Here is a 26,708-nt window from a genome sequence, read left to right as displayed (position 1 = left end):
ACAGAGCCCTTAATGAGAAAGCTCATTAAAAAGCCGTCTGAAATGGGGAAACAAATTATATGCACAACACAGCCCACTCTTTTCCTCTTCATTTCCTTCTCCCCTTCCCAGACTGCGACATTATAAATGAGAAGGCGAAGTGAGTCATCAGATTGGAAAAAGGCACTGTCGCATGGATCTGTCTTTACCTTGCCGCTTTGATGACATTTATCTTGCTTCACTGCAGCACTGAAATGTTGCCCAAACAGCAGGAGGGCCCTGCGTGTGTAATGATGGCCTTGGTAAAGCCTTTGATTGTGTGTATTTGGGTGGAACTTGAGCTTGTAATTGGGGAATGTGCACATTGTCAGATTTCAGAGCCTCTCCCTAGAAAGCTTGTTTATTCCTGGGGAAAGGGGAAGTTTCTTTCCTTCTAGGTGTTATCTGTGACCACCTTTGGAAGGTTTTCTCCAGAGTATGACTTCAAGATGGCAACAGTCATATTCAGGGCTGACCCAGCTACAAGGTGTCTTGTTAAGTCACCGTGTACTCCTCTCAAGTGGGGAATTTCATGAGCTAGGATTGGCTTCCAGCCTCCTGGCTCAAAAGGAAGTGATGGTAGTGATTGTCCACTGGGAGGAAGACATGAGAGGTGGGTTTTATTTTTTTCTTCCTTCTTTTCATCTTGGAGTTTGCAAAAGGAACGCTACAAATGCCAAAAATTCCTTCCACACCTGGTAGCTGGGCAATGTTTGCACTTGGGCAAAACTTTGCACTGCCTTGCCCCTTGATGTATATAAATTGCTAGGGTTGAAGCACTTACAATAAAACGCTTGCTACCTGGTTCTTTTCTGTACTGAGGTAGAGAGCTCCTATCCTTTAAAATCAGAAGACTAAGGTTGAGGTCCTGCCTGTAAGCTTCCTGGCTGTTTGACTCTTGAGAACTTGCCAAATGCCTCTGAATCTCTAAGCTTACCATGTGCCAGGCCCTGTGCCAGGCATCAAGAATGCAGAAATCGAGAAGTCGCTGGCTCCACCCTGCAGTCCGGTGTAATCTCTTGGGGAGACAGGTGCAAACACAGTTACAACACAATGTGGGATGTGCTTTATGGAAGCTACAGAGGAGTTCCCAGGGAAGTGAGAGGAGTGGGGACTCTGTATGTTCTGGAAATAGGAGAAGAGTGAGAAGGTGAGCAGTAGTGAGACTGTGGTTAGGGAAGGGCTCCCAAATCAGGAGCTTGAGCAGGATTTTGAAAAAACAGAGAGTTCACTTAAAGAGAAAGAGAGAGAGAAAGATGATAGAAAGAACCCTGGCTAACAACATTAAAGAAGTGGCAGAGGAAAGGAACCTTAAGGACAAAACTGGGCGGTGGGTTGAGAAGTAGGAGGAGAACCAGCAGAGACTGGCTTCAAATGCTGCAAGAGGGAGGCCAACGGTGATGGGGACTGACTGACAAGCATCCATCAGGCCAGTGGCATTTAGAGGAAGAATAGAGTGGAGAGCAAATGGGAAGAGAGCAACAGAGCCAATGAGCATCTGCCTTTTATTATTATCATTATTATTGAGGTATAATTGGTTTACAATATTATATTGATTTCAGGTGGACAGTATAGTGAGTCAGTATTTTTACAGATTGTACTCCATTAAAAGTTACTATAATTCCTTGTACAATACATCTTTGTAGGTTATTTATGTTATACATAATAGTTTGTACCTCTTAATCCCTTTCCCCATGGTGCCCCTTCTTCCTTCCCTCCTGCCACTGGTAACTGCTAGCTTGTTTGCTGTATCTTAAATGTTTCTTGTTATATTCACTGGTATGTTTTACTTTTCAGATTGCACATGTAAGTGATATCATACAGCATCTGTCATTCTCTATCTGACTTATTTCACTAAGCATAATAGTCTCTCGATTTAGCTATGTTGCTGCAAATGGCAGAATTTCATTCTTTTTTATGGCTGAGTAATATTCCACTGTGTTTACATCCAACATCTTCTTTTTTATCCATTCATCTTTTGATGGATACTTGGGTTGCCTCTGTATGTTGGCTATTATAAATAGAGCTGCTGTGAACATTGGGGTCCGTGCATCTTTTCAAATTAGCATTTTAATTTTTTTCAGGTACTTAGGAGTGGAATTGCTGGATCATATGACAGTTCTATCTAATGAGCATATTTTTAACATTGAATGGACTTGTGTGTGTGTGTATGTCGAGTTTTTTAGAATCACAAAGAGATGAACAAAGGTTTTTGTTGTTTTTGTTTATGATTAAAGCATGTATATGGTTATTTACTATAGCACAGGAGGCTGTGGAGAGGGAGAAGTTAATTTCAAGGGGAGAGATGGGATTAAATGGGGTTAATTCCTACCTTATGGGGTCCTTCAGGAAATGGTGAAGGACAGGGAAGCCTAGGGTGTGGCGGTCCATGGGGTCGAAAGAGTGTCACACATGACTTAGCGACTGAAAAACAATGAGTCTTTCTGAGGATTAAATTAAATCTCCTGGGGAACCTTTTTTGTAATGAGATACACACATGTGAATATGATTATCCTGCTATTGAAATAAAACCTGAGTGCATCACAAGGCATTTGAGCTCACTTATCACTGGGCTCTGAGATAGGCAAATCTCCCTCTCCATAGCCTTTTTGTGTGAGTTGCTTTCCTGTTTCCTCTTACCACCACTTTAGACCTAGAGCCCAAGAATGAATTGAGCCTTCCTTGACATTTCTTCCTGCCAAACAACACAACTCACCAGTTCTCCTGGATCACAACAGGAAGCTGGGGGTTGATAAGTGAGAAGCAATTAAGGGAGAGGACAGGAGCCTCTGCTTTGTCAGGAGGTGGGACTCGCATCCAGCTCTGTTAGAAACTTGCTTTGTCAGTTTATTAACTTTTTATCAGATAAGTCTGGAGCCACATGGGCTGTGAAGTAGACTGTCTCTCATAGACATCAGTGGCCCCTTTCCCATCTCAGTTTCATGAACTGTAAGTCTCATTAGGGCAGGGATTTTTTGCCTGTTTTGTCTGGCACAGGGGTGGTGTCTAATAAGTACTAACATTAATAAGTGAATGAATTTATCCATTCATCCATCTTTCCATTTACTCAGTTGAAATGGACCAACCATTAAACTCATCCTAGATAAAGACAGACAAATAATACTTGCTAGCATTTTTTAAAAAGTACATTCTGTGCCAGGCACTTTACATATATTAGATTATAATCATTTTACAAATGGGAAAACAAGACCCAGAAAGAGGTCACTTGGATGAGGACATATGGCTGGAAAGTGGTGAAGCTGGAATTCCTCCCTGAACCCATGCTCTTTCTACACCACCATCTGCTTCTCCATCCTCATCTCTCACCATTCTCTGACTCAAATCATAACTTCAGTCACAGCTGACCACCTATAATTCCTTGAATGTGCCACCTTCTCTCTCATACATTTCTTTGCCTGGGACATGTTTAATTCTGCTGTTTGTCTGGCTAATTCTTCCTCATCCGTCTTCTAGGAGGCTTTCTTGAAATGATGCTCTCTAGGTGGGGTAGGTTGACCTTCTGTGTGCTCTCACAGCCTCCTTTGCAGTGCAAGGTCAGGACATTTCACAGGCATTGTAAAAATCTTTTTTTTTTTTTTTCCTCATGCTGCATGGTTTTCAGGATCTTACTGCCTGGACTAAGGATCGAACTCATGCCTCCTGCAGTGGAAGCACAGATTGCTAACAACTGGACCACCAGGCAAGTCTCTTAGAAGCCTATTTTCATGTGCCTTTCTCCACTAGATGGTGAGAGGTTCAAGGACAGGACTGCCATCATAATAAGAGCTGCCATTCATTGAGGGCTGCCATGTGCTGGCTTTTTTTGATTTAATTCTCACAGCTACCACCTGAGGAGGCCATTATTACATTTGTTTTATCGATGAAAACAAAGATGGAGGCTCAGAGAGGTTAAATAATTTTCCCAAGGTCACAATGGCTAAGTGACTAAGGCAGGAATCCAACATAAGTACATCTGGTTCCAAGGCCTAAATTCTTTTCTTTTTCTTATGTTATCATCAGAACCATCCACAGTGCTCACAGCTTAACTGTTGGGATAAACAGATAAATACCACCTGAACAATGAGATTAGCGAGCTAATCCAAGTTTATAAAGCTCTTGGGGGAAACATGTAGAAGGAAAGGAGCTGTCCTCTTTGGGGGAGGTGGGGTTGGAAAGGCTTCATAAAGTTGCCAGACTGCTTGGGAACTTGTAAACTGATTCCATAATGATGGCTTAAGATGGAAAATAGATTCCTGCATCAAATGTTGGTGGTTAGTTTTGGGGCCCATGGCAGACATAGCCCAGGTCACCACTGCTTCCAAATGAGTCCCTCTGGGTGCCAGGAATTTAGTCCAAATGCCTGCTGGTACCTGCTTAAGTGGTAACCAGGCAACCAGTCAGCACATTGTTTCATTAAAATCTTTTTGTGTGTGTGTGTGGTGTGTGAAAACTACTTTACATAATCACATTTTTAACCTTACTACACTTTAAATAAAATCAATACATTTTCAAGCTCTTGGCTATAAGGAATAGGGTAGTACTTCTAATTATGTGTTACCTTTTCCTGCTCTTGTGTCTTAACTGCAGGCATCCCTGGAGGCTGGTTTCTCTCTATTCTCCTCTTCAGGGAATTCATCTATTTTCTAGGCTTGAACTACTGTAAAATTCCTATAAAATTAAACTTAAAACTACAAGTAAAAAGCATGGCTCTGTAATGTATGGCACAATACCCCCTTTGTCTGCCCCGGATCGGTGAGGGAGGAAACAGTGGGTGGCCGGCCTCTGGCATCAGGCAATTAGGAGGCTTCTAAACTGCTCCGGTTCCTAGCTGTGGTCTCAGGCAAGTTTCTTACTCTGCATTCCCGATCTTTAAAAGAGTGAAAATAATAGTAACAGGACTATTGTGAGGACTAAGAAAAGAATGCAAAAGCACTTAGTGACTGGTTTGTTCTAAGTCACCAGTAAGTGCTGGTTGTAGCAATCACTATTATCACTTGCATCACTGGCAGGATAAAGCAATTTGGATGACAGTGATTTGAAACCTATGAAGTATTATGAAAATGTGAAATATTATTATGTGTATTGTATTGTGTTAAATCCAAAGAGCTTGATAGAAAGGGCATTGAATAAGAAATCAGGAAAGCCAGGTCCTAACAGATCCTAATGCTACTTTAGCTAGTGACGTGCAGTGTGACTTGGGCCAGTCCCTCTTCGAGTCTTCACTTTCTCACTTGTAGATGAAGCAGTTTTTTAAATCATCTTTCTAAGAAACTTGTTTATTTTTAGCTGTGCTGAGTCTTCCTCACTGTGATTGGACTTTCTCTAATTGCGGTGAGCAAGGGCTACTCTTCCTTGTTTTGCGCGGGCTTCTTGTTGCAGAGACTTCTCTTGTGGAGCATGGGCTCTGTGGTGCTCAGGTTTCAGTAGCTGTGGCTCTCTGGCTCCAGAGCGCAGACTCAGTAGATGTGGCACACGGGATTAGTTGCTCTGTGGCATGTGGGATCTTCCTTGACCATAGATCCAACCCGTGTGCCATGCATTGCAAGGTGGATTCTCAACCACTAGACCACCAGGGAGGCCCCATTGCTTAGATCATTTTGATGAGCCACCCCAGCTCTGAAATTCTATTATTCCATGAATTTCGGTTCCATGAAGCTGATAAATTATGTCACAAATCTTACAGAATTCTTGGAATAGACTAGAAGGTTAATATGGCCCACATATATCAATAACCAAAGTCCGTCTCTGAGGTTGATAAAAGTTAACCCCAACTGCAACAGTCAGAAAGAGCAGTCTGGGGGAATCCAGTAAAAAGGCAAACTACAACAAAGCTCAAGACTCTTGGGAGACATCTTTTTGGTAGAAGATAATAACGTATCTCTAACGGCAATACTGCACTAGTCAGAAAAAAAGGATCAGATTATGTGTATCAGGCAGATGCGTCCTTAAACAGGAAAGTATGTGCAAGACCCTTTAACATTTTTGGATGTGGCTTTGAACAGTAAAGTGCTGGTAGCTCTCTTACACAGCTTGTGGGGCATCAGTCTTTTTACCTTCCTCATGTCCCGAGTATCTACTTTGTGTTAGATGCGGTGGTAAACTGGGTTACTGAGACACACAGACTATTCTCAAGATGCTGACAAACTATTGGATAAAGCCTTTTAACCCTGTGAGCTTCTTTTACATGTTCAGTGTAGTCCTGCATGGTGTTAATGTTGTTTATACATTGCTTTTCTACTATTCTGTGAAAGCATAGCTGTTTGTGTATTCATCTCTCTACCCTCAGCCTTCCAGCAGCTTCTGGGTGTTAAATATTATCTCTTCAAGTGAGTTGTACCAGAAGGAAGAGTCATCTGTTACTCTTTTACTTCCTAATGAGCCCTCAAACTGGTTTATAGGGCAATTATAGATGCGTTCTCTTTCTTCTCAGAGGACTGATTAGTCCAGATTTAGCTGCTTGTTCTCCCCCAGGACTCAAATTTTATTCTTCCTCCCCTCTTTCCTACCTTGTTGGTGGTGGTTTAGTGGCTAAGTCGTGTCCGACTCTTGTGACCCCATAAACTGTAGCCTACCAGGCTCCTTTGTCTATGGGATTTCCCAAGCAAGAATGCTGGAGTGACTTGCCATCCCCTTCTCCACTTTCATAACTTACCCCAACAGAAAACAAAATGACCAAAAATGGTAACAAAAACTAGATAGTACTGTGTGGTGGCAGCACATTGATGGGTAAACGAAATACTTCTTTTGCCACTGTAGCAACTACTATTAAATGTCTTATCGCTTACCTTTGAAGTTCTTTGGAAAAATGAAAGTTATTTTGCATATAAGTGCTTAAAATCCCCTCAATTACCTGAGATACTTTCATTTCCTTCCAAGACTCTTCTAAAAGGGATGTCTGCTATTTTTTTCAGATACTGTTATGAATGTAGAATGAAGTATTGGTAGATTTCTTCAAACTCACTGATTTTCATTTTCCCTGAGGATGACAAGGATATTATGAAAATGACAATAGAAAAATTTCCATAAGAATACTTAATAAAAAATAAAAAACCTGATGCTTAAAGACACTTCCAATTATCTGAAAAATTGATACTATGTAACAGTGAGAGACTTTATTTTGGGGGGCTCCAAAATCACTGCAGGTGGTGACTGCGGCCATGAAATTAAAAGATGCTTGCTCCTTGAAAGAAAAGTTATGACAAACCTAGACAGCTTATTAGAAAGCAGAGACATTACTTTGCCAACAAAGGTCCATCTAGTCAAAACTATGGTTTTTCCAGTAGTCATGTATGGATGTGAGAGTTGGATTGTAAAGAAAGCTGAGTGCTGAAGAATTGATGCTTTTGAACTGTGGTGTTGGAGAAGAGTCTTGAGAGTCCCTTGGACTGCAAGGAGAACCAACCTGTCAATCCTAAAGGAAATCAGTCCTGAATATTCATGGGAAGGACTGATGCTGAAGCTGAAACTCCAATACTTTGGCCACCTGATTTGAAGAACTCTCATTTGAAAAGACCCTGATGCTGGGAAAGATTGAAGGTGGGAGGAGAAGGGGATGACAGAGGATGAGATGGTTGGATGGCATCACTGACTCAACAGACATGAGCTTGAGCAAGCTCCGGGAGTTGTTGATGGACAGGGAAGCCTGGCGTGCTGCAGTCCGTGGGGTTGCAAAGAGTCAGATGCAACTGAGCAACTGAACTAAACTGGAATACTCATTCAACAATTCAGTGATAAGCGTGTATTAGGTGCCTAAAAGTTGCATTGTGCAAAGTACAAACATAAAGGAGATTAAGAAATGGGTGTTCTTTCAAGGACCTCAATTAAACATTGCTTGCTTTATGTAAATCAACTATAATTCAATACAAAATTGCTCACTTTATATCTTGTATAAATACTTACGGGAACTTCCTTGGTGGCTCAGATGGTAAAGAATCTGCCTCCGAGGCAGGAGACCTGGTTTGATCCCTGGGTCGGGAAAGTCCCCTGGAGAAGGAAATGGCAACCGACTGCAGTATTCTTGCCTGGGAAATCCATGGACAGAAGAGCCTGGCAGGCTACAGCCCATGGGGTTGGAAAGAGTCAGACACAACTAAGTGACTCTTACTTCACTTGATAAATAGTTAATATTTTACAAAATATTTTCCACATGTAAACTCATTTCATCCCAAAGTCAATCCTCATTTTACATTTCATGAACTTGAGATTTCTTGTTGCTCACTGTTATTTGGTAACCAGAATGTTGACTGCTTAAAAAAATTGTTTTGTTTCTGGTTGAACTGGATCTTTGTTGCTGCTTGGGCTTTTCTCTAGTTGCGGAGATGGGGGGTTACTCTTTGCAGCGGTGCTCGCTGTGGTGACATCTCTTGTTGCAGAGCACCGGCTCTAGGGTGTGTGGGCTTCAGCAGTTGCAAGCTCGTCGGCTCTAGAGCACAGGCGCAGTAGTTGTGGCACACAGGCTTAGCTGCTCTGCGGGCATGTGGGATCTTCCTGACCCAGGGATGGAGCCTGTGTCTCCTGCACTGGCAGGTGGATTCTTTACCACTGAGCCACCAGGGAAGTCCCAGAATTCCATTACGATGATGATAATGTTGGTAATTCTCTACTCCTTGTGGTTTGGTTTATGTACACAATGACTAAGAGTTTACAAAGTATTTCGTGGAAGATAATGTCTTCCACTTTCTCACCCTCCAGTCCTTGTTCCTCTTCTGCTTAGTTTGCCCCTGAGGGAGGTGGGGCTAAAATGACTACCAATTTCACCACCACCCCTGCCCCGCCCCTTGCCAGTGCTCTTAAGAGAACAGTGACCTTCACTTTTCTTAAATTCTTTTCCTACCAAAGCCTTTCTTTAGGCCATAATTTTAGAAGTTCATTGCTACTTCATTTTTGCTTTCTAGTTTTCCTTTATTCCATTCCTGGTCATTCCATAATTCTGTGCTACCTTGGACTATTGTTTCTGTCAAATAGAGAATTTAGCAATTTAGGGATTATTTTGCCTGATGCTTTCACTTTTGAGGGGAGGAACTGGACTCCACAGAATTGAGAATTGCCAAAAACACACAAATAGGTGGTAGAGTTGGGCTTGAACCTCAGAGGCTATATGCTCTTTGACCAGATGTCCTTTTTGAGGAGTTTATTTTTGTTTTTTGGCTTCTAGGCTTGCATGATATTAATTCTCCTACCAGGGATCAATCTAGACCTTCTGCAGTAGAAGCACAGAGTCCTAACCATTTGAACTGCCAGAGAATTCACCAGACTACCAAAGTAATGCTCAAAATCCTCTAAGCCAGGCTTCAACAGTATGTGAACCGTGAACTTCCAGATGTTCAAGCTGGATTTAGAAAAGGCAGACGAACCAGAGATCAAATTGCCAACATCTGTTGGATCATCAAAAAAGCAAGAGAGTTCCAGAAAAACATCTGCTTTATTCACTATGCCAAAGCCTTTGACTGTGTGGATTACAAAGAGCTGTGGAAAATTCTTAAAGAGATGGGAATACCAGATTACCTGGCCTCCTGAGAAATCTGTGTGCAGGTCAAGAAGCAACAGTTAGAATTGGACATGGAACAATAGACTGGTTCCAAGTTGGGAAGGAGTACGTCAAAGCTATATATTGTCACCCTACTTATTTAACTTATATGCAGAGTACATCATGCAAAATGCTGGGTTGGATGAAGCACAAGCTGGAATCAATATTGCTGGGAGAAATATCAATAACCTCAGATATGCAGATAACACCAACCTTATGGCAGAAAGCAAAGAAGAACTAGAGAGCCTCTTGATGAAAGTGAAAGAGGAGAGTGAAAAAGTTGGCTTAAAACTCAACATTCAGAAAACTAAGATCATGGCATCTGGTCCCACCATTTCATGGCAAATAGATGGGGAAACAATGGAAACAGTGAGAGACTTTATTTTCTTGGGCTCCAAAATCACTGCAGATGGTGACTGCAGCCATGAAATTAAAAGAAAAGCTATGACCAACCTAGACAGCTTATTTGAAAAGACCCTGATGCTGGGAAAAATTGAAGGCAGGAGGGGAATGGGACGACAAAGGATGAGATGGTTGTATGGCATCACTGACTTGATGGACATAACTTTGAGCAAGCTCTGGGAGTTGGTGATGGACAGGGAAGCCTGGCATGCTGCAGTCCATGGGGCCGCAAAGAGTCAAACACTACTGAACAACTGAATTGAACTGAACTGAGGGTAAATACATAATTCATTAACATAGCTTAAGACAAACATAAGGGACTGAACTGAAGACAAACATTCCCATAAGAAAAATGCATTGGTTAGCTCAAGGTTTGAGAAAAGTTAAGTTCAGGTGGAACCAGTGTCATCATGGCAACACAGAATTTTAAGAGAAACCTCTTTTTAAATTTGTGTAGAGAAGGGGAAAACATCTAACACTTGTTGGTTACCTCCTGCACCTTAAGAGAGAAACAAAAAATGTCTGACACTTGCAGCCTATTTCCTCCGTTTGGAGACCCCCAGCTTTCCTGCCTGTTACCCTCTCAAATCCTAGTAAGATGTTGAAGGCAGCCATAAAGCCTTTATGCATTTAGGATTTTGCACATGCAGAGGTCCACCCCCACGGACCGTAGTTGTTTATTTATACCTTGTTTTGTTGAAGTATAGTGGATTTGCAAAGTTATATCAGTTACAGGTGTACAATATAATCATTCAATATTTTTTAGAGTTATTATAAGAAGTTAAGGGAAGAGTTTATATCAAAAGATGTGAGGTCAACAGCGTCAAATGTCCTTTTGAAGCAGTCAAGAAATAGTCTATGAACAGAAAATACTTTTGGAAAGGAGTACTTTGATAAAAATCAATAATTACCCCAAAGTTATAAAATATTGGCGGTATTTCCTGTGCTGTACATTACATCTTTGTTTCTCATTTATTTTATACCTAGTAGTTTGTGCCTCATATTCCGCTTCCCCTATCTTGCCCCTCCCCTCACTTCCACTATTAACCACGAGTTTGCTCTTTATACAAGAACCTCAAGTGTGGGTTAAAAGTCTCCCGAATTGGCGACAAAAAACGATAACAAACGTTTATCTCCGGGAATCTAGTTCTATCTACTCTTTTTTTCCCTCCACCCTCCCTACACGCCCCGCCGCGGGCTCCACCTCCGGGGGCGGGGAGGGGGGCGGTCCCCGGGGGACCAGGGGGCTCCGGCGCCCGGGAGAAGCTGGCGGGGGGCGCGGTCCGGGCTGTTGCCGCCTGCCTGGGTCAGTTCATGTCACACGCCCCCGGGCCTGTCGCCCGGCGCCCTCGCGCTCTTCCGGTCACCGGGGCGGGGCAGGGGGCGGCCGGCTCTTACTGCCGCACTCGGACCTCTCCCCTCTGGCGACACTTGCTCTGGGCCATGGCGGCGGCGTGGGGACGGTTCCTGTCTCGGGCATGGCTCTGCAGGTGCGACCTGACTCATCCCCAGACCCCTAAGGGCGGCCCCAGTTTCGGCCCCAGTAACCCGACCCTTGTTCCGCTTTGCAGAACGGCCTGGCAGGGCTGCGGCCGAAACTACCGCGCCGCGCTGTGCGCCGAGTTGAAGCGGCCCCTGGTCATTGAGGAGGTGACCCCTCGCCCTGTCCAGCCGCACGAGGTAGGTGACTGGCCCGGCCCCTGGACGACCCCTTCCTTGCGGCCACCACTCATGACCTGCTAGTCCCCTTTCGGAGTGAGTTCCCGAGTGCTCAGCTAGGGGGCGCCCGTGAGACTGGAGCACAACTTTCTGCTGGTCTTCTTGATGGGCCCTTTCCAGGGTCACAAAAGCCCATGCAAAGGGAAGCTTGTTCCCCCAAACACAAATGTAGAAGGCCCCAGAGCTGTTGCCTCAGAAACAGAGAATTCTAAAAAAAAAAAGAAACAGAGAATTCTGATTTGCACACGACTTTGCATAACCGCCTGCACGTTATTGATTTAACACAGATAAATGGACTCCATTCTTTGCTTCCCCTCCTTCAGTTGCGGCATCTAATTATCTGCCCTCCCTCCTCCCCTCAGCCAGCCCTATTTCCATGATAATGTGCCTTGTGCCCTCCTCTGGTGTACTGCAGTGATTTGGGGTGGGTGGGATTATGTTAGTGTTGTGGGCATCTACCCACATTTAGGGAGGTGGAAAATGTGGTGGTCACTTTGGCTTTGCCTTTCGATCACCCTGGTGACACTCATCTGGTGTGGAGAATGAGACCGTCTGACAAGGTGAAACAGACAGTGAGTCTCAGGGTTGGAGACCCCTGGGAGGGGAAGAAATGTGGCTGCAGTCCCAAAGTATCACTAATGCAGACCCTGGGACTAAATGGATAATTTGGGTGACTGTAGGCTAGCAGCCAGCCCTGCTTCCTGGGATTCACATGCTGAAAGACATCCATGTTGAGTTAAGGTAGAGTGGCTTCAGGAATTTATATGTGCTATGCGTGTCAGCACACAATGTTTGAGACAGTCATTGAGAGAGCACACAAACAGGTTGAGAGCTGGGCTTCTTCGTTCTGTTATTTGCCCAGACTGTTGTGTCAGGAATTAGCTCATGAGAGTTGGGACTATGTGAGTTTATCCATCATTAAATCTCCATAGTCTGGAATGGTGCCTGGCATGTGGCTGATGCTTAAAATACTGTTGAATGAATGCATTTTGTTCATAAAATATCTTCTCATCAATATGGTCACCTCTGTATGATATAGGAAATGTAAACAGATAAATGAATGTCACCGATTCTGTCTCAGCCTTCATTTCCTCCCATGATTCCAAGCCCTGTTGAGTTGGGTTGGTATGTGACAGTAGTTCTTTAACTTCAGGCTGCATCAGACTTATCTTGTCAAAACAGGTTGCTGGTCCTCTAAAGTTTCTGATTCAGTAGGTCTGGGGCTGAGAATCTGAACATCTAACAAGTTGCCAGGTGACACTGAATCTGGTAGTCTGGGGACCACACTTTGAGAACCACTGCTTAACAAGGGCTACAGAAACCGCTACAGGGCTGCCTCTGCTCTCTCTCTGTCATGAAACACACAAGCTGGGGAGTCTAGTTCTCGCTTCTAGAATTCCTGAATCCCACAACAGCTGATCATATTACCCTCTGCTTAAAATCTTTTAATGGCTTCCATTGTTCCATCTATCCTTGGGTTGGGAAGATCCCCTGGAGAAGGAAGTGGCAACCCACTCCAGTATTCTAGCCTGGAAAGTCCCAGGGACAGAGGAGCCTGGTGGGCTGCAGTCTGCCGGGCCGCAAAGAGTCGGACACGACTGAGCAACTAAGCATACACTGGGCCTTTGCACAGGCCACTGCTTTTGTCTGTGCCAGGCTCCCCCTCCCCACTTTGAATAGTTAACTCCTCACAGTTCTTACTTCCCTCAAAGGTCAAATCTCCCCATTATGTGCTTTCATAGCACCATATATTTCTATCTAACATTTCGTGTAGGAGTTGTAGTTTAGCCCATAAACTTTCCTAATTATCTGGTTAATGTCTGTCTTCTGTACTATACTCTTAGCTCCTTGTCCATTTTGTCTTGTGATTGTGCACCAGTACTTAGTTCAGTACCTAGCATATAGTGGACATTCAGTAAATATTACCATATAATTGAATGAACTTTGTCTCCAAAGATGTGTACTGATCTGCCTTGTTGCTCTATTTCCTTTGCAGGTCAGAGTTAATGTTCATTTCTGTGGGATTAACTTCGCTGATATTTTGGCCTGTCAGGGTCAGTATCAGGAGAGGCATCAACTTCCCTTCACACCCGGTGAGTATGAAAGGGCAAAGTGATTGCTTCAAAAAGAGAAGATATAGAGACTTTTAAAAGAGCTGCCTGATGGACATGTCAGATCAGATCAGATCAGATCAGTTGCTCAGTTGTGTCCGAACCTTTGCGACCCCATGAATCGCAGCACGCCAGGCCTCCCTGTCCATCACCAACTCCCGGAGTTCACTCAGACTCACATCCATCGAGTCAGTGATGCCATCCAGCCATCTCATCCTCTGTCGTCCCCTTCTCCTGCCCCCAATCCCTCCCAACATCAGAGTCTTTTCCAATGAGTCAACTCTTCGCATGAGGCATGTACACACTGCTATATTTAAAATGGATAACCAATGAGGACCAACTTTACAGCATGTGGAACTCTGCTCAATGTTATGTGGCAGCCTGGATAGGAGTGGGGTTTGGGGGAGAATGGGTACATGTATGGGTGTATCTGAGTCGCTCTGCTGTTCACCTGAAGCTTTCACAACATTGTTAATCAGCTATACCACAAAACAAAAAGTTCAAAAAAAATCATAATTGGTAAAAAAAAAAAAAAAAGATCCATGTGCTTCATGAGTAGTTCCATGGTGGTGTTTGCCTGCTATCAGTGGTGATTCAGATATGTCAGCTTCGGTACTTCCCTGGTGGTCCGGGGGTTAAGACTCCATGCTTCCAATGCAGGTTTGATCCCTAGTTGGGAAACTAAGATCCCACATGCTGTGTGGTATGGCCAAAAAAAAAAAAAAAAAAAAAGACATCTCAGCCTCACTGCTAATTAGAATCACTAGATTCTAGTGATTCTAGTGCTGTGAGGGAAGGTTCTATGACTGTCTTGTTCAACATTATCCTGCCTGCCCACCCTGGCCCCATTAGTACTCTTGTATCTGGCTCATACTAAATACTCCATAAATACTTGATGGATTGATTGATTGAAATACAGTTGACAAGCAATGTTATGTTAGTTTCAGGTGTACCAGTGACGTGACATTTGCATACATTATGAAATGACACTACAATAAGTCTAGTAACCATGTGTCCCATACAGAGTTATTACAATATTACTATTTCCTTCTGCTGTATATTACATCTCTGTGGTTTTATTGTTTTCTAACTAGAGACTTGTACCTCTTAATCCCCTTCACTTACTTCATCCACCCCTTAATAAATACTTTGAAAAGGCATAAATGAACAAATAAAATTTTATGTATTATTATGCTCACCAGAATCCTGATCAGAATCATCAATGGCCATAGTCATTCTCTTTCATTCCTTGACAGTTCCTCAATTTTACTTTTTCAATGAAGGATCATAAACATCTGGTTGCAGCTACAACTCTCAGTCCTCACAAATGCATTCCCCAAGAAACCTAATATCAAAGGATCAGAAAGAAGATATAGAGTTTATCCATTTCTTAGTGGGCTGCTCTCTGACTTGCATTATACTCAATCTGATTACATTTAGATCCCGAGTATGTGGACCAATGACTCATTTTTGTTGGTGAAATTTATTAAAAGAGATATAAGTATAGTTTGGTGTGTATCTATATATATACATAAGTAATATACAGTTATATACTGTAAATATACAGTACATGTATATTTTATACAGATAGACACCACTAAGGATACAGTGATTGCAAAACAGTTGCAGTGTTTTGGCCTTAGGGCATTTGGTTTTGCCTCAACAGTTGGAACCGGTTCCCTCTGTTTGTATTTGCTGACATGCTGGTTGAGGGGGAAGAGGTCTTACTCAATTGAGTTTTTCTTCTGGCAGCTCAAGTGGGAAATGTATGATCATTAAACTCAGAAATTTTGGAGGTGGAGGAGGAAAGAGCAGACAACACCAGTTCATCCAACTGAACCAAGTGCTGTATGCATGAATATAGTTCATGTCCTTGAGGGGCCTCATAGTCCAGAAGAGGAGACCTGGGAACAGATAAATACCATATGATGAATATTATCATGGGGGTGCTGGAGGAGCTTAAGGCCCCAGAGATCATGGTCAAAAGTACTTGTATACTCATGATTCTCTATTTTTTTGCCCATTCTTGAAATTTTCATTTGTGTCATGGTAAGAATGGAACTGCTATAGCTTTTCAAGTTGTATCATGAAATCTTAATTCACTTTCCTGTGTGTTGGGTATAACACTCCTATTCTTCTTCCTGGATGGGGTAGGGGGCAGAACACAAACCCTTTTGGCTCCAGAAAGCTCATAGGACACCCTGTCGATCAGAGTTTTCCTATCTCTCTGGTGCTGGGCTTTACAGATAACCTGATTTTTAAAATTTGTTTTAGGAATGGAGTTTTCTGGGATGGTACTGGAGACAGGCACAGATGTCAGCACGGTGAAAGAGGTAAATTAGTTGAATCTAGGGAACTGATGTGTGGGTAACTATGAGAAATAGTTTGTAGCCAGAGGGTCTTGCTTTTCCTGGACTTTGCCAGCAGACACCAAAGGCAGAGCGGGGAGAAACGAATTCTGAATTGAGGGAAGGAAGCCTGTCCTGGCTTAGTTAAACTTTTTATTACTAATGAAAGGCAGCACCTGGGTTTTAGTTACTGAAAGGATAGAGAATTCTCAAGTTTCAGTATTTTGTGAGAGAAATGAATACTGGGATTCTAATTCATATCAGTTTTTTCCTTTCTTGGTTAAGTCATCATCCAAAATGTGCTCAAACTGGTTTGGCCGCCTGATGGGGGTTGTGTGAAAACAGCTGAATTATTTACTAAGTAGTAAAACTGAATAGATAATTAAGGGAAGCTGTGTCTTGCTGCTGCTGCTGCTAAGTCACTTCAGTCATGTCCGACTCTGTGTGACCCCATAGACAGCAGCCCACCAGGCCCCACTGTCCCTGGGGTTCTCCAGGCAAGAACACTGGAGTGGGTTGCCATTTCCTCCTCCAATGCATGAAGGAGAAAAGTGAAAGTGAAGTCGCTTAGTCGTGTTCTGACTCTTAGGGACCCCATGGACTGCAGCCTACCCGGCTCCTCCATCCATGGGATTTTCCAGGCAAGAGTACTGGAGTGGGTTGCCATTGCCTTCTCTGCTGTCTTACTGGATCAGAAAGAACAATTTTCTTTCTTTTTTGGATTAATTTGGGAAGGGGTCGAATGGCAAGAGCGTACTTTTGAACATACCCTTAATGGCATTTTCCCTTCAGGGAGATCGAGTCATTGGCCTGCCTGGCTTTAGTGGTATGGCTGAAGAATGCATCATTGACCACAAGGTAGCCCTACTCCTCAATATTCATCCTTGGAGATTCTTTTTCTGCTGTCTTTCATTTTCACCTATCCCTCAGTCCTTCTCCTTTCTTTTTTTGTATTCTTTTGGTTATATCTTGTTTCTCAGCCAAGCACTTCTTTCTTTCAAATGCTAAACCCTTTTTTTTGGTTTGCTTGTTTTGGTGTGACAACCATTGCATAGAGCTTTGTTTGTGTTGAGTGGTTTAATGAAGAAGGGCATTTTGTTTTCTGAGGCCTGGAACAATCGACTGGCTGTCCAACTGGACCATAGTTAGGTGGTTTTGGTAGAAAAACTGGTTTGAAGCCTGGATGTAATGAGCTTCTCCGCACCAAGCTTGTGAAAGACAATCCTCCTGGGAGGTAGCAGGCTGGTGTAGGGGTGTGGCTGTCCAGGATGTGAATGGTGCCCCCTAGTGGTGGCTAGTACACACTTTTTTTTTTAAACAGCTTTATTTAAGGCAAAATTTTTGTACCTTGTTATTCACTTAATTATATTAATACCGCAGTGGCATGTGTTATAGCCTGTGCATATTGGTTCCTTCCTGATCCAGATGCCAGCTTTAGGATTTTTGAAAGCTGATGTGCCCAAGTCTTGAAATTGACCATCACTTGCTTGGTCTTGACTGGGCTTGGTTCCTGACATGTGTTGCCCTTTGCAAGTCAAGTCATAATATGTATTGAGCAGCCTTTATGAAGAGGTACAGTGCTTAATCTGTAAGTCACTGTTATCTCTTTTATAGAACCTGTGGCAGATTCCAGAAAAAGTGTCCCTCCGAGAAGCTGCTGCTCTGCCCGTGTCGTATGGCACTGCTATTTTCGCCCTGGAGCATCGGGCCTGTACCCAGCCTGGGTGAGGACTATGTCGACGACAGAGGGCTAGATGGTACCTCTTCTAGTACCAGAAATGTCCACCAAGACCGTGGCCCTCTGTTTCCTTCCCTGACCCTGTGTACATTCTAAGTCCCTTCGGTCATGCCCGACTCTTTGCGACTCTATGGGCTGTAGCCCACCAGGCTCCTCTGTCCATGGGATCCTCCAGGCAAGAATACTGGAGTGGATTGCCATGCCTTCCTCTAGGGGGTCTTCCCAACCCAGGGATCACACCGGAGTCTCTTACATCACCTGCATTGGCAGGCAGGTTCTTTACCACTAGGGCCACATGGGAAGCCCTCCCTGACCCTCACGGCTATCTAAGGAAAAGCCAAAGGAAAGGAGTGGCCCAAGATTGGAGCCTGGTGACAGTGGGGATACCCTTTTGCCTGAGAGGGGACGGTAGACTTGGCCAATATAAATTTGGAGAAATCTTTCTCTCAAGTCTGACCCCTCTGGAGATCACTTCCTAGAAAACCTTAAATTTTAGAGAGCTGGTTTATTTCAACTCATTTCACTCTGGTTTTAGTGGAAGTCTGTGGCATTTGTTTCTGTGAGGCTTGGCTGGGCATCACAGATCACAAATACCATAGGCAGGTGGTGTGTTGGTAAAGAATCCACCTGCCAATGCAGTGGACACGGGTTTGATCTTGGGGTGGGGAAGATCCCTTGGAGAAGGAAATGGCAGTCCACTCCAGTATTCTGAAAAGTCTCATGGACAGAGGAGCCTGGCAGTTTACAGTCCATGGGGTCTGTAGACTGGAGTCCCTTTGTGTCTCACAAAGAGTGAGACAGGCCTGAGCACTGAGTGACTGAGCCCAGCGCACACACAGTGGTATTTGCCTCTGTGAGGCTTGGCTGGGTATACTTAACAGGTATTTCAAGCTCAGAGGTGCTGAATTTCTCACTTCACCAGGAGCATTCCCACAGCTTCTTGCTCTTTTCTGAGAGCTCAGAATTGCTCCAGGGAGATGGGCTTAGAAGAGCGGCGACTGCTACGTGATCATCAACTTCTGAAAGTTGGCAATGTTTAGTATGGGAGTGATTTTAGGACAGAATTTAAGAAGCAGAAATTGGAGTGGTAGCGCAAAGGAAGGCTACCAATGAAATGAGGAAGAGGCTACCTAGAGAGATTAAGGACCCTCACCTGGGAATTCTTCAGGACTGGACCAGATTAGCACTGATCTACATATATGACACGGCCCAGGAGGCTGGAGAGTGTTCATGGACGTGTACCTGGACACGAGGGGGTTAAACTCACGTGATGAACTCTCAGTTCTCGTCTTGCTTTAAAATGTCCCATCTTCAGAATGTTCATGAAATCATATTGCTGGATGACTTTTGGTTTCTTGAGTAACACTCCTCTTTCCCTGCACAGAGAAACTGTTTTAGTGACGGCAGCAGCTGGAGCCACAGGCCTCGCCGTGATAGATGTGGCAACAAACATTCTTCAGGCCAAGGTATTTGCAAGTTCGAGTCTCCATTAAAAAATATCATACCTCCTGCTTTCAAACATGGAATATATTCCTTTATTTATAAAAAAATCAGGTGTGAGGTACTGGGAACGTTAAGTAGCCTGGAGTAGAGTCTTGCCATCTATTTGCTTGCAGACTAGTGAGGGGACTGAGGAGTAAGTCTCTTGTGCTTCCAGTTATTAGACCTTGGTAAGATTCAACTCGCCTCACAGCTTCTGAAGATTCTATTCCTTCTACCTGTAATGCTCTAAACTGTCTTCCCCTGAACTACAAATTTAAACTCAGATGCTGCTTTTTCAGGGGAGTATTCTCTGTCCCTCCCTTCCATGGGACTATCTCTATGTGGTCTCTGAGCGTCCTGTAACTCTCTTTCATAGTGTGATTAGCCCTGTTGGATCAATGTCTCCTTCCCACTGGACTGTAATCCCCCCTCAAGGCAGGACCAGTATCGGTTTGATCCATTATTATAATTGCAGCACCTAGCATGGTGCTGAGACCATCGTAGGCATTCAATAATTATTATTATTATTTTGTAAATTTATTTATTTATTTGGCTATGCTGGGTCTTAGTTGCAGCATGTGGGCTCTTCAGTCTTCATTGTATCCTATAGTTGTGACATGAGTAACTCTTAGTTGTGGCTTGTGGGGTCTAGTCCCTTGACCAGGAATCAAACCTGGGCTCTCTGCTTTGGGAGTGTGTGGTCTTAGCCACTGGACTATCAGAAAATTCCCTAAATAATTATTTCTTAAGTGAATAAATAAATACATGAAAGAAAGACCCAGTTAAGTGGCAGAGAAGAAGAATTTCTTGGAGAAGGTGGACATTTATGCTGACATTTACAGTTGAATAGCGGAAGAAGAGAAGGGAAGGGAAAGCCATTTAAGCCATGGGAAGACAGAGACACAGGTACTAACATGATTCCTTCAGGGAATGGCAAATAGCATCTGTGGAGCAAAGGATGTGGGCAATGGTGGGGGGTGACTCTAGAGAGGTGGAAGGGATAGGATCATGAGGCACTGAGGAATCTGAACACTTCTTGGAAGCTGTCAGGAGCTATTGAAGATTTCGCAGAGGAATGACATGATCATCTTTGCATTTTTGCAGAGTTCACTTTGGTAATGATGGGGATGAGGGATGGGACAAGGTCAGGGGGTCAGGTGTAGTCTGGAGGCAGTAGGGCAGATTCTTGAAGCAATTGAGGCCCGAGGTGATGATCCTTGAAAGAGGGCACTGGAGGTGATGATCAGAAAGATACCAAAGCAGAAGAAAATAGAGAATTTGGTAACGGGAGAGCATCCTAAAATAGTTGAAGGAACAAGGGCCTTGAAGTTGGCCTGCTGCGTTGTGTTTAGTTGCTCAGTCGTGTCTGACTCTGCATGAGATCTGTCTGACCTCATGGACTGTAGCCTGCCAGGCTCCTCTGTTTCTGGGGATTCTCCAGGCAAAAAGACTGGAGTGGGTTGCCATGCCCTGCTCCAGGGGATCTTGCCAACCCAGGGATCCCCACATTGCAGGCAGATTCTTTACCATCTGAGCCACCAGGGAAGCCCTGGAGTTAGCCTGACCTAGGTGCAAGTTCTCGCTGTCTCTAGCTTAACAGCTTCAGTCACCTCATTTGTATGATAGTGCTTTTCTCATCGTGTGGTTGTGGGCATATTGAGATCACATGTGTCATGTACCAGTCTGAGGCATAGTGTGTTGGGGAGGATCCTTTACAAAGGGATCCTGGTATTATCAGACATTGAGTGGGAAGGCGCAAACTAGATGCACTTAGAGATTTGCCATTTGCTGGGACTGAGAGCCTCGGAGGAAGTGGTGAGCTCAGTGTTGGATGTGCTGAGTGTGAGCTTCCTCTGGAGCCTAGAGGCACAAACATACTGTCCTGGTTTGGTGATAATTGGACTGATCTGGAATTTCTCCAGGTGGCAGCTCTCTTCTCACATTGACTCTCTTTTGGAAGGACATGTGAGTTCTGAAACTAGTCTCAGATACCAGGAGGCTCCTCATGGGATATTAACACATTCACACTCAAAATAAGGGCTTATAGCACCTCTCTTAAGTGGGAGACCAAAATTAGTCTCATTGTTTAGAAACACTGACTATTTTACATTTCTGGGAAGACAAGACTGTACTGTTTGTTTTAAATAGATACAAGAAATTAAATACAAAATTTTGCTTTAATTCCAATATTTAATCCCAGGAGATGTGGATTCGATCTCTGGGTCAGGAAGATCCCCTGGAGGAGGAAGTGGCAACCCACTCCAGTATTCTTGCCTGGAAAATCTCATGGACAGAGGAGCCTGGTGGGCTACAGTCCATGGGGCTGCAAAACAGCCATGCTCGACTTAGTGACTGAGCATGCATGCGTGTATTTTCTTTAGCAGGAATAATGGTTTTAAGCAAAAGCAAACAAACAAAAAAATAATGTCATCATGTCACTGCTTATAACATGTCATTTTGATAACACCTTCCATTCACAGCGTCTCAGGTTGCTTTCACATTGCTTGCACAGCAATTATCTTACCCTAGTCCTCACAGAACCCATGGGAGATGGGGAATGGAAGTGTTTATTATCCCTATTTCACAGATAAAGAAAGTGAGGCACCTGGAAAGAAATGATTCGCAGCAAGCCTCCCTGGGACTTACAAGGAATCCTGGAGTTGGAGTCAGGTGCCCAGCCCTAGTCTGGTGTGTGCCCACTGTGTGCCCACTGTGTGTCCACTGTGTGCCCACTGTGTGTGGGTGCTGCTGTGCAGGGCAGCCGTTTGAGGGTTCCACTGGGGAGCATTTGAGGGTAACTTTTAGCTTCAAATAGTTAAGGGTGAGTCTGGACTCTTTTAAGGGCACAGATGTTCTTGGGTGTTTGAACGCACATTCTGAATGTCACCTTGAAGCCAAAGTGCTTGGGGTGGTGGGGGCTGCCCAGTGAACAGGCACCTCTAGGCAATGTTGAGGGATTCCCTGGTGGCTCAGATGGTAAAGCATCCGCCCGAAATGCGGGAGACCTGGGTTCGATCCCCGGGTCTGGAAGATCCCCTGGAGAAGGAAATGGCAACCCACTCCAGGATTCTTGCCTAGAAAATCCCATGGATGGAGGAATCTGGCGGGCTACAGTCCATGGGGTCGCAAAGAGTCGGACACGACTGAGCAACTTCATTCATGGAGGCAGTGCTTCAGTGTCTGAAGTTTTTCTGAAGACTTCCAAACCTCAGACCTCCTCACAGTATGGCCCACAGCCATTTATGTCCTCTTTGGCAGGCCGTAGGCATGGCTTTCTCCCAGCTCGAAGGAGTGGGCCTCAGTATCAGTAGCATTGGATTTGAATAGTTGTTCTACCACCTGCTACATGAATAATCCTGGCTTAAGTACTTAACCTCTCTGGGTCAATGTCTCCATCTTCAGAATGGGACTAACTGTAAGTCCCCCATAATGTTCTTATTAGGTTTAAATAGAATAAATAATTGCCTGTGTTTAACCATAGATTCAATTGATCTAATACTTTGTTTCCCAAGTGCTTATTCCTTTTAATTTTAAAAATATATCTTAGTTTATGGATGGGGGTAACTGAAACTTAGAGAAGTTGGCAGGTAATGCAGACAGATGTTGAAAGCATAAACTCTAGAGATGAATTACCTGAGTTTGGATCCCAGTTCTGCCTCCCATGAGCTGTGTGACCTTGGGCAAGATACTTGACTTCTTTGGCCTGTCTCTTCATCTTCAAAATGGGGATGATAATAGTGTGTATATTATTGGGCTATTAAAGTGAAATGAGTTATTAATATATGTAAGGCATTTAGAATAGTGTCTGGCAGAGAGTAAGCACTATGTAAATATTAGATCTTACTAAGTAATTTGCCTTAAGTAACACAGCTAGTTAGTAACAGAGCCAGGATTTGAACTCAGGTCTGTCTGACTTTAAGCTGTTTCCACCGAATCATGTTTTACCCCCTGAGAAGCCCTTTCTGATCTTCTAGCTCTAGGTTAGGTGCCTCTAGCTTGCACTTCAGAGCCCTCTGTGCTTTCCCCATCATACTGCTGGATCATGCTTTCTTGGCTCCAAGCTTGGTATTTAGGTTGTATCCTTACTACTTGACTCATAATGGGTACTCAGTAAATGATGGGCTTCCCCTGGTGGCTCAGATGGTAAAGAATCCACCTTCAATGTGGGAGACCTGGGTTCAATCCCTGGGTTGGGAAGATCCTCTGGAGGAGGCATGGCGGCCCACTCCAGTATTCTTGCCTGGAGAATTCCCATGGACAGAAGAGCCTGGTGGGCTACAGTCCATGGCGTTGCAGAGAGTCAGACATGACTGAACGACTATGCACAGCAATAAATAGTGGTTTTAATTTTCATTTGAAGAAGACGTTGTGTCTCCTGAATTATTTCTTAGCTAGACCCATTGAGCTTCCAGGGTTCCTGGAAATGTGGACCCGGTTGTCAGTGGGGCATGGAGAGGCCAGCACATTGATGCTGTGTGATGGGCCTGCTGTGTTGGATTGAGGCTGGTGCTAAGCAGAGGTCATATTGGTTTCCTTGATCAGCACCCTTTGTTTGGAGGCTGGGCGGGTCAGGTGAGCCCCTTGCTATGTATTCTGGACCATCTGAAGTGTTGTGTTCTTCATGTAGGTAATAGCTGCAGCTGGAAGTGATGAAAAGTGTCAGCTGGCGATGCAGAGTGGGGCACAGTCCAGCGTGAACTACAGTCGGGGCAGCCTTAAGGAGGCTGTGGGGAAGCTGGTGGGCAGTGGCGGGGTGAACGTGGTCATTGACATGGTGGGAGGAGACATCTTCCTGGAGGCTCTCCGCAGGTAGGTGAGGTGGTCCTCCTGGGTGGGCTAGACCGGGGGCTCTGCTGAAACCTTCCCAGACCTCTGGCTTCCTTCTGGCCTTTCTGCTTTCTTGTTTTTGCTGCTCACTTTTCCTGTAGGCACTGGCAGCAACGGGAACAGCTGAGTGGGTGGGTGAAAAGGAATAGAAGCAGAGGGAAAATCAGGAAATGCTTAAATATAGCAAAAACAAAATAGCCAACTGGAAAATATCCAAAAACAACAAAAAACAAAAAACTGCAGACTCTCTAGTTGGCAATATCAAATGCTTTAGAAATTATACATGTGTTAAATTCAGCTCTGCCTGCACCCACTAGCTACTTTATATACATGGTATGGGTAATTCTTTTTATTTTTAATTAAACCTTTTATTTTGCACTGGAGTATAGCTGATTAACAATGTGATAGTTTCAGGTGGATGGCAAAGGAACTCAGCCATGTATATACCTGTATCCATTCTCCCCCAAACTCTCCTCTGTGGGTAATTCTTGAGGAGATCATTGTTTGGATGTTAGAATTACTGGGGTGGCAGACCCCCAGTTCACTATGCACCAAGGGAGAGTCTCTTTTGATCTTACTGGTTTCTGAAGCTACCACCAGTGTAGGTGTCTTCTTGACTTGTTTTATTTAAAAAAAAAAAAAATCACTGGAGATTTCATGGGACTGTTGTATCTATACTAATTCTCATTCCATTTCAACCAGGAAGTCTGCAGTGCTCTGATAGTATTAGCTTCATTTCTCATGTCATCCTGGCAAGCATAGTTTTGTGCTTTATCTTAGCTTAAGGAGAAGAAGCAGAGAGAGCAGCTTGCCCACAGAAGGGATCCGTGTGGTCCCCTTACAAGACTGGTTAGTTCCTCTGCTCCTTACTGTCTTTCTTGCTTATGGCTTATTTTTTATCTTTTCCTACTGAGAAATCCAAACTGGTGCAGAATGGTTCCCCCCTGCTAGTTTGCAAGGTCAAGAGGAATTCCCAACTGGGAATTTAAAGCATGTTGCTTTTTTTTTGTTAATTGTGGTAAAATACAGGTAACCTAGTATTTAACATTTTAACCATTTTAAGTGTACAGTTAAACTGGTTCACCATCTCCAATATTGTGTAACCATCTCCAGTACAAACTCTGTACCCATTAAACAACTGCCCGCCAACTCCCATAAGCTCTATTCTATTTTCTGCCTCTCTTAATTACTGTCCGTTGCTTTTTCTTCCCTCATACTGTTTTTTAGTGTGGTAAAAAGGATGTAACAAAAGGCTTGCTATATTAATTGCTATAAAATGTAGAGTTCAGTGGTGTTAAATATATTTACATTGTGAAACAGGTCTTCATGACTTTCTTCTTGCAAACCTGAAATTCTGTACCCATTAAATAACTCTCTTCTCCCCTTCTCCCCAGCCCTTGGTAATCGCTATTCTACTTTGTTTCTATGAATCTGACTCTTTAGATACCCCAGATAAGCAGAATAATACAATATTCATTTTTCTGTAAGTGGCTTGTTTCACTTACCGTAATGACCTTAAGGCTCATCTGTGTCTTAAAATGGGACAGAGTTTCCTTCCTTTTTAAGGCTAAATAATACTCTACTGTATGTATATAACACCTTCTGTTTACCAATCCATCAGTGGATAGACATTTGGATTGTTTCCACCTCTTGGCTTTTATAGATAGTGCTACTGTGAACTTGGCTCTTCAAATACCTCTTCAAGACTCTGCTTTCAGTTCTTTTGGATATAGACTCAGAAGTGAGATTGCTGGGTTATATGGTAGTTCTGGTTTTGAGTTTTTGAGGAATCTCCATGCTGTTTTCCATAACATTTGCACCATTTTACAATCTCACCAATGTTCCTTGAGGGGTCCACTTCTCTAGATCCTTGCTAACACTTATTTTCTATTTTATTTTTAATAGTAGCCATCCTGGTGGCTGTGAATGTGCATTGTCTTTTATAATCTTTGTTTTTTCCTCCTTTTCCCCTCAGCCTGGCGTATGAGGGCAGGATCGTAGTGGTAGGTTTCGCTGGAGGAACCATTGCTTCTGTACCAGCCAATCTGCTGCTGCTGAAGAATGTTACTGCCATGGGGCTGTACTGGGGCAGATACCGGCAGCAGAACTTTCCCGTCTTCTCCAGAAGCCTGTCCTCAGCACTTCAGTACTGCCAAGAAGGGCGCATCCAGCCACACATTGGAGAGGTTTTTGAACTGGAAGAGGTGAGATGCTCTTGTGTTCAGTTGTTGAGTCGTGTTTGACTTTGCGACCCCCCTTGGACTGTAGCCCACCAGGCTCTTCTGTCCATGAAATTTTCCAGGCAAGAATACAGGTGTAGGGTGCCATTTCCTCCTCCAGGGGATCTTCCTGATCCAACAGTTGAACCCACATCTCTTGTGTCTCCTGCATTGGCAGGTGATTCTTTACCACTGCCCCACCTGGGAAACCCCTGAGACACTCTTAAGGAATATGATATAGCTAGTCAGTCAGTTCAGTTGTTCAGTCATGTCCGACTGTTTGCGACCCCATAGACTGCAGCACGCCAGGCTTCCCCG

General features: G+C 43.9%; 1 protein-coding gene across 1 annotated transcript in view; it reads left to right on the top strand.

Moving 5' to 3' along the window:
• The first annotated feature begins 11,184 nt into the window (after positions 1 to 11,184).
• LOC133228030 (quinone oxidoreductase-like protein 2) overlaps positions 11,185 to 26,708 on the top strand; it is a 32,584-nt gene continuing 17,060 nt past the window's right edge. The window contains exons 1-9 of the mRNA XM_061383296.1: positions 11,185 to 11,436; positions 11,518 to 11,626; positions 13,662 to 13,758; positions 16,051 to 16,109; positions 16,917 to 16,982; positions 17,739 to 17,848; positions 19,247 to 19,328; positions 23,972 to 24,153; positions 26,147 to 26,375. Of these exons, the coding sequence (XP_061239280.1) occupies positions 11,261 to 11,436; positions 11,518 to 11,626; positions 13,662 to 13,758; positions 16,051 to 16,109; positions 16,917 to 16,982; positions 17,739 to 17,848; positions 19,247 to 19,328; positions 23,972 to 24,153; positions 26,147 to 26,375 (1,110 nt within the window). The 5' untranslated portion in view covers positions 11,185 to 11,260. The remainder of the gene's footprint in view (positions 11,437 to 11,517; positions 11,627 to 13,661; positions 13,759 to 16,050; positions 16,110 to 16,916; positions 16,983 to 17,738; positions 17,849 to 19,246; positions 19,329 to 23,971; positions 24,154 to 26,146; positions 26,376 to 26,708) is intronic.

Source organism: Bos javanicus, chromosome 16 (assembly GCF_032452875.1).
Source record: "Bos javanicus breed banteng chromosome 16, ARS-OSU_banteng_1.0, whole genome shotgun sequence".
In the NCBI taxonomy this organism is placed as follows: Eukaryota; Metazoa; Chordata; class Mammalia; order Artiodactyla; family Bovidae; genus Bos; species Bos javanicus.
Note: the sequence above shows the minus strand (reverse complement) of the source record. Positions and strands in the feature narration are given on the sequence as shown.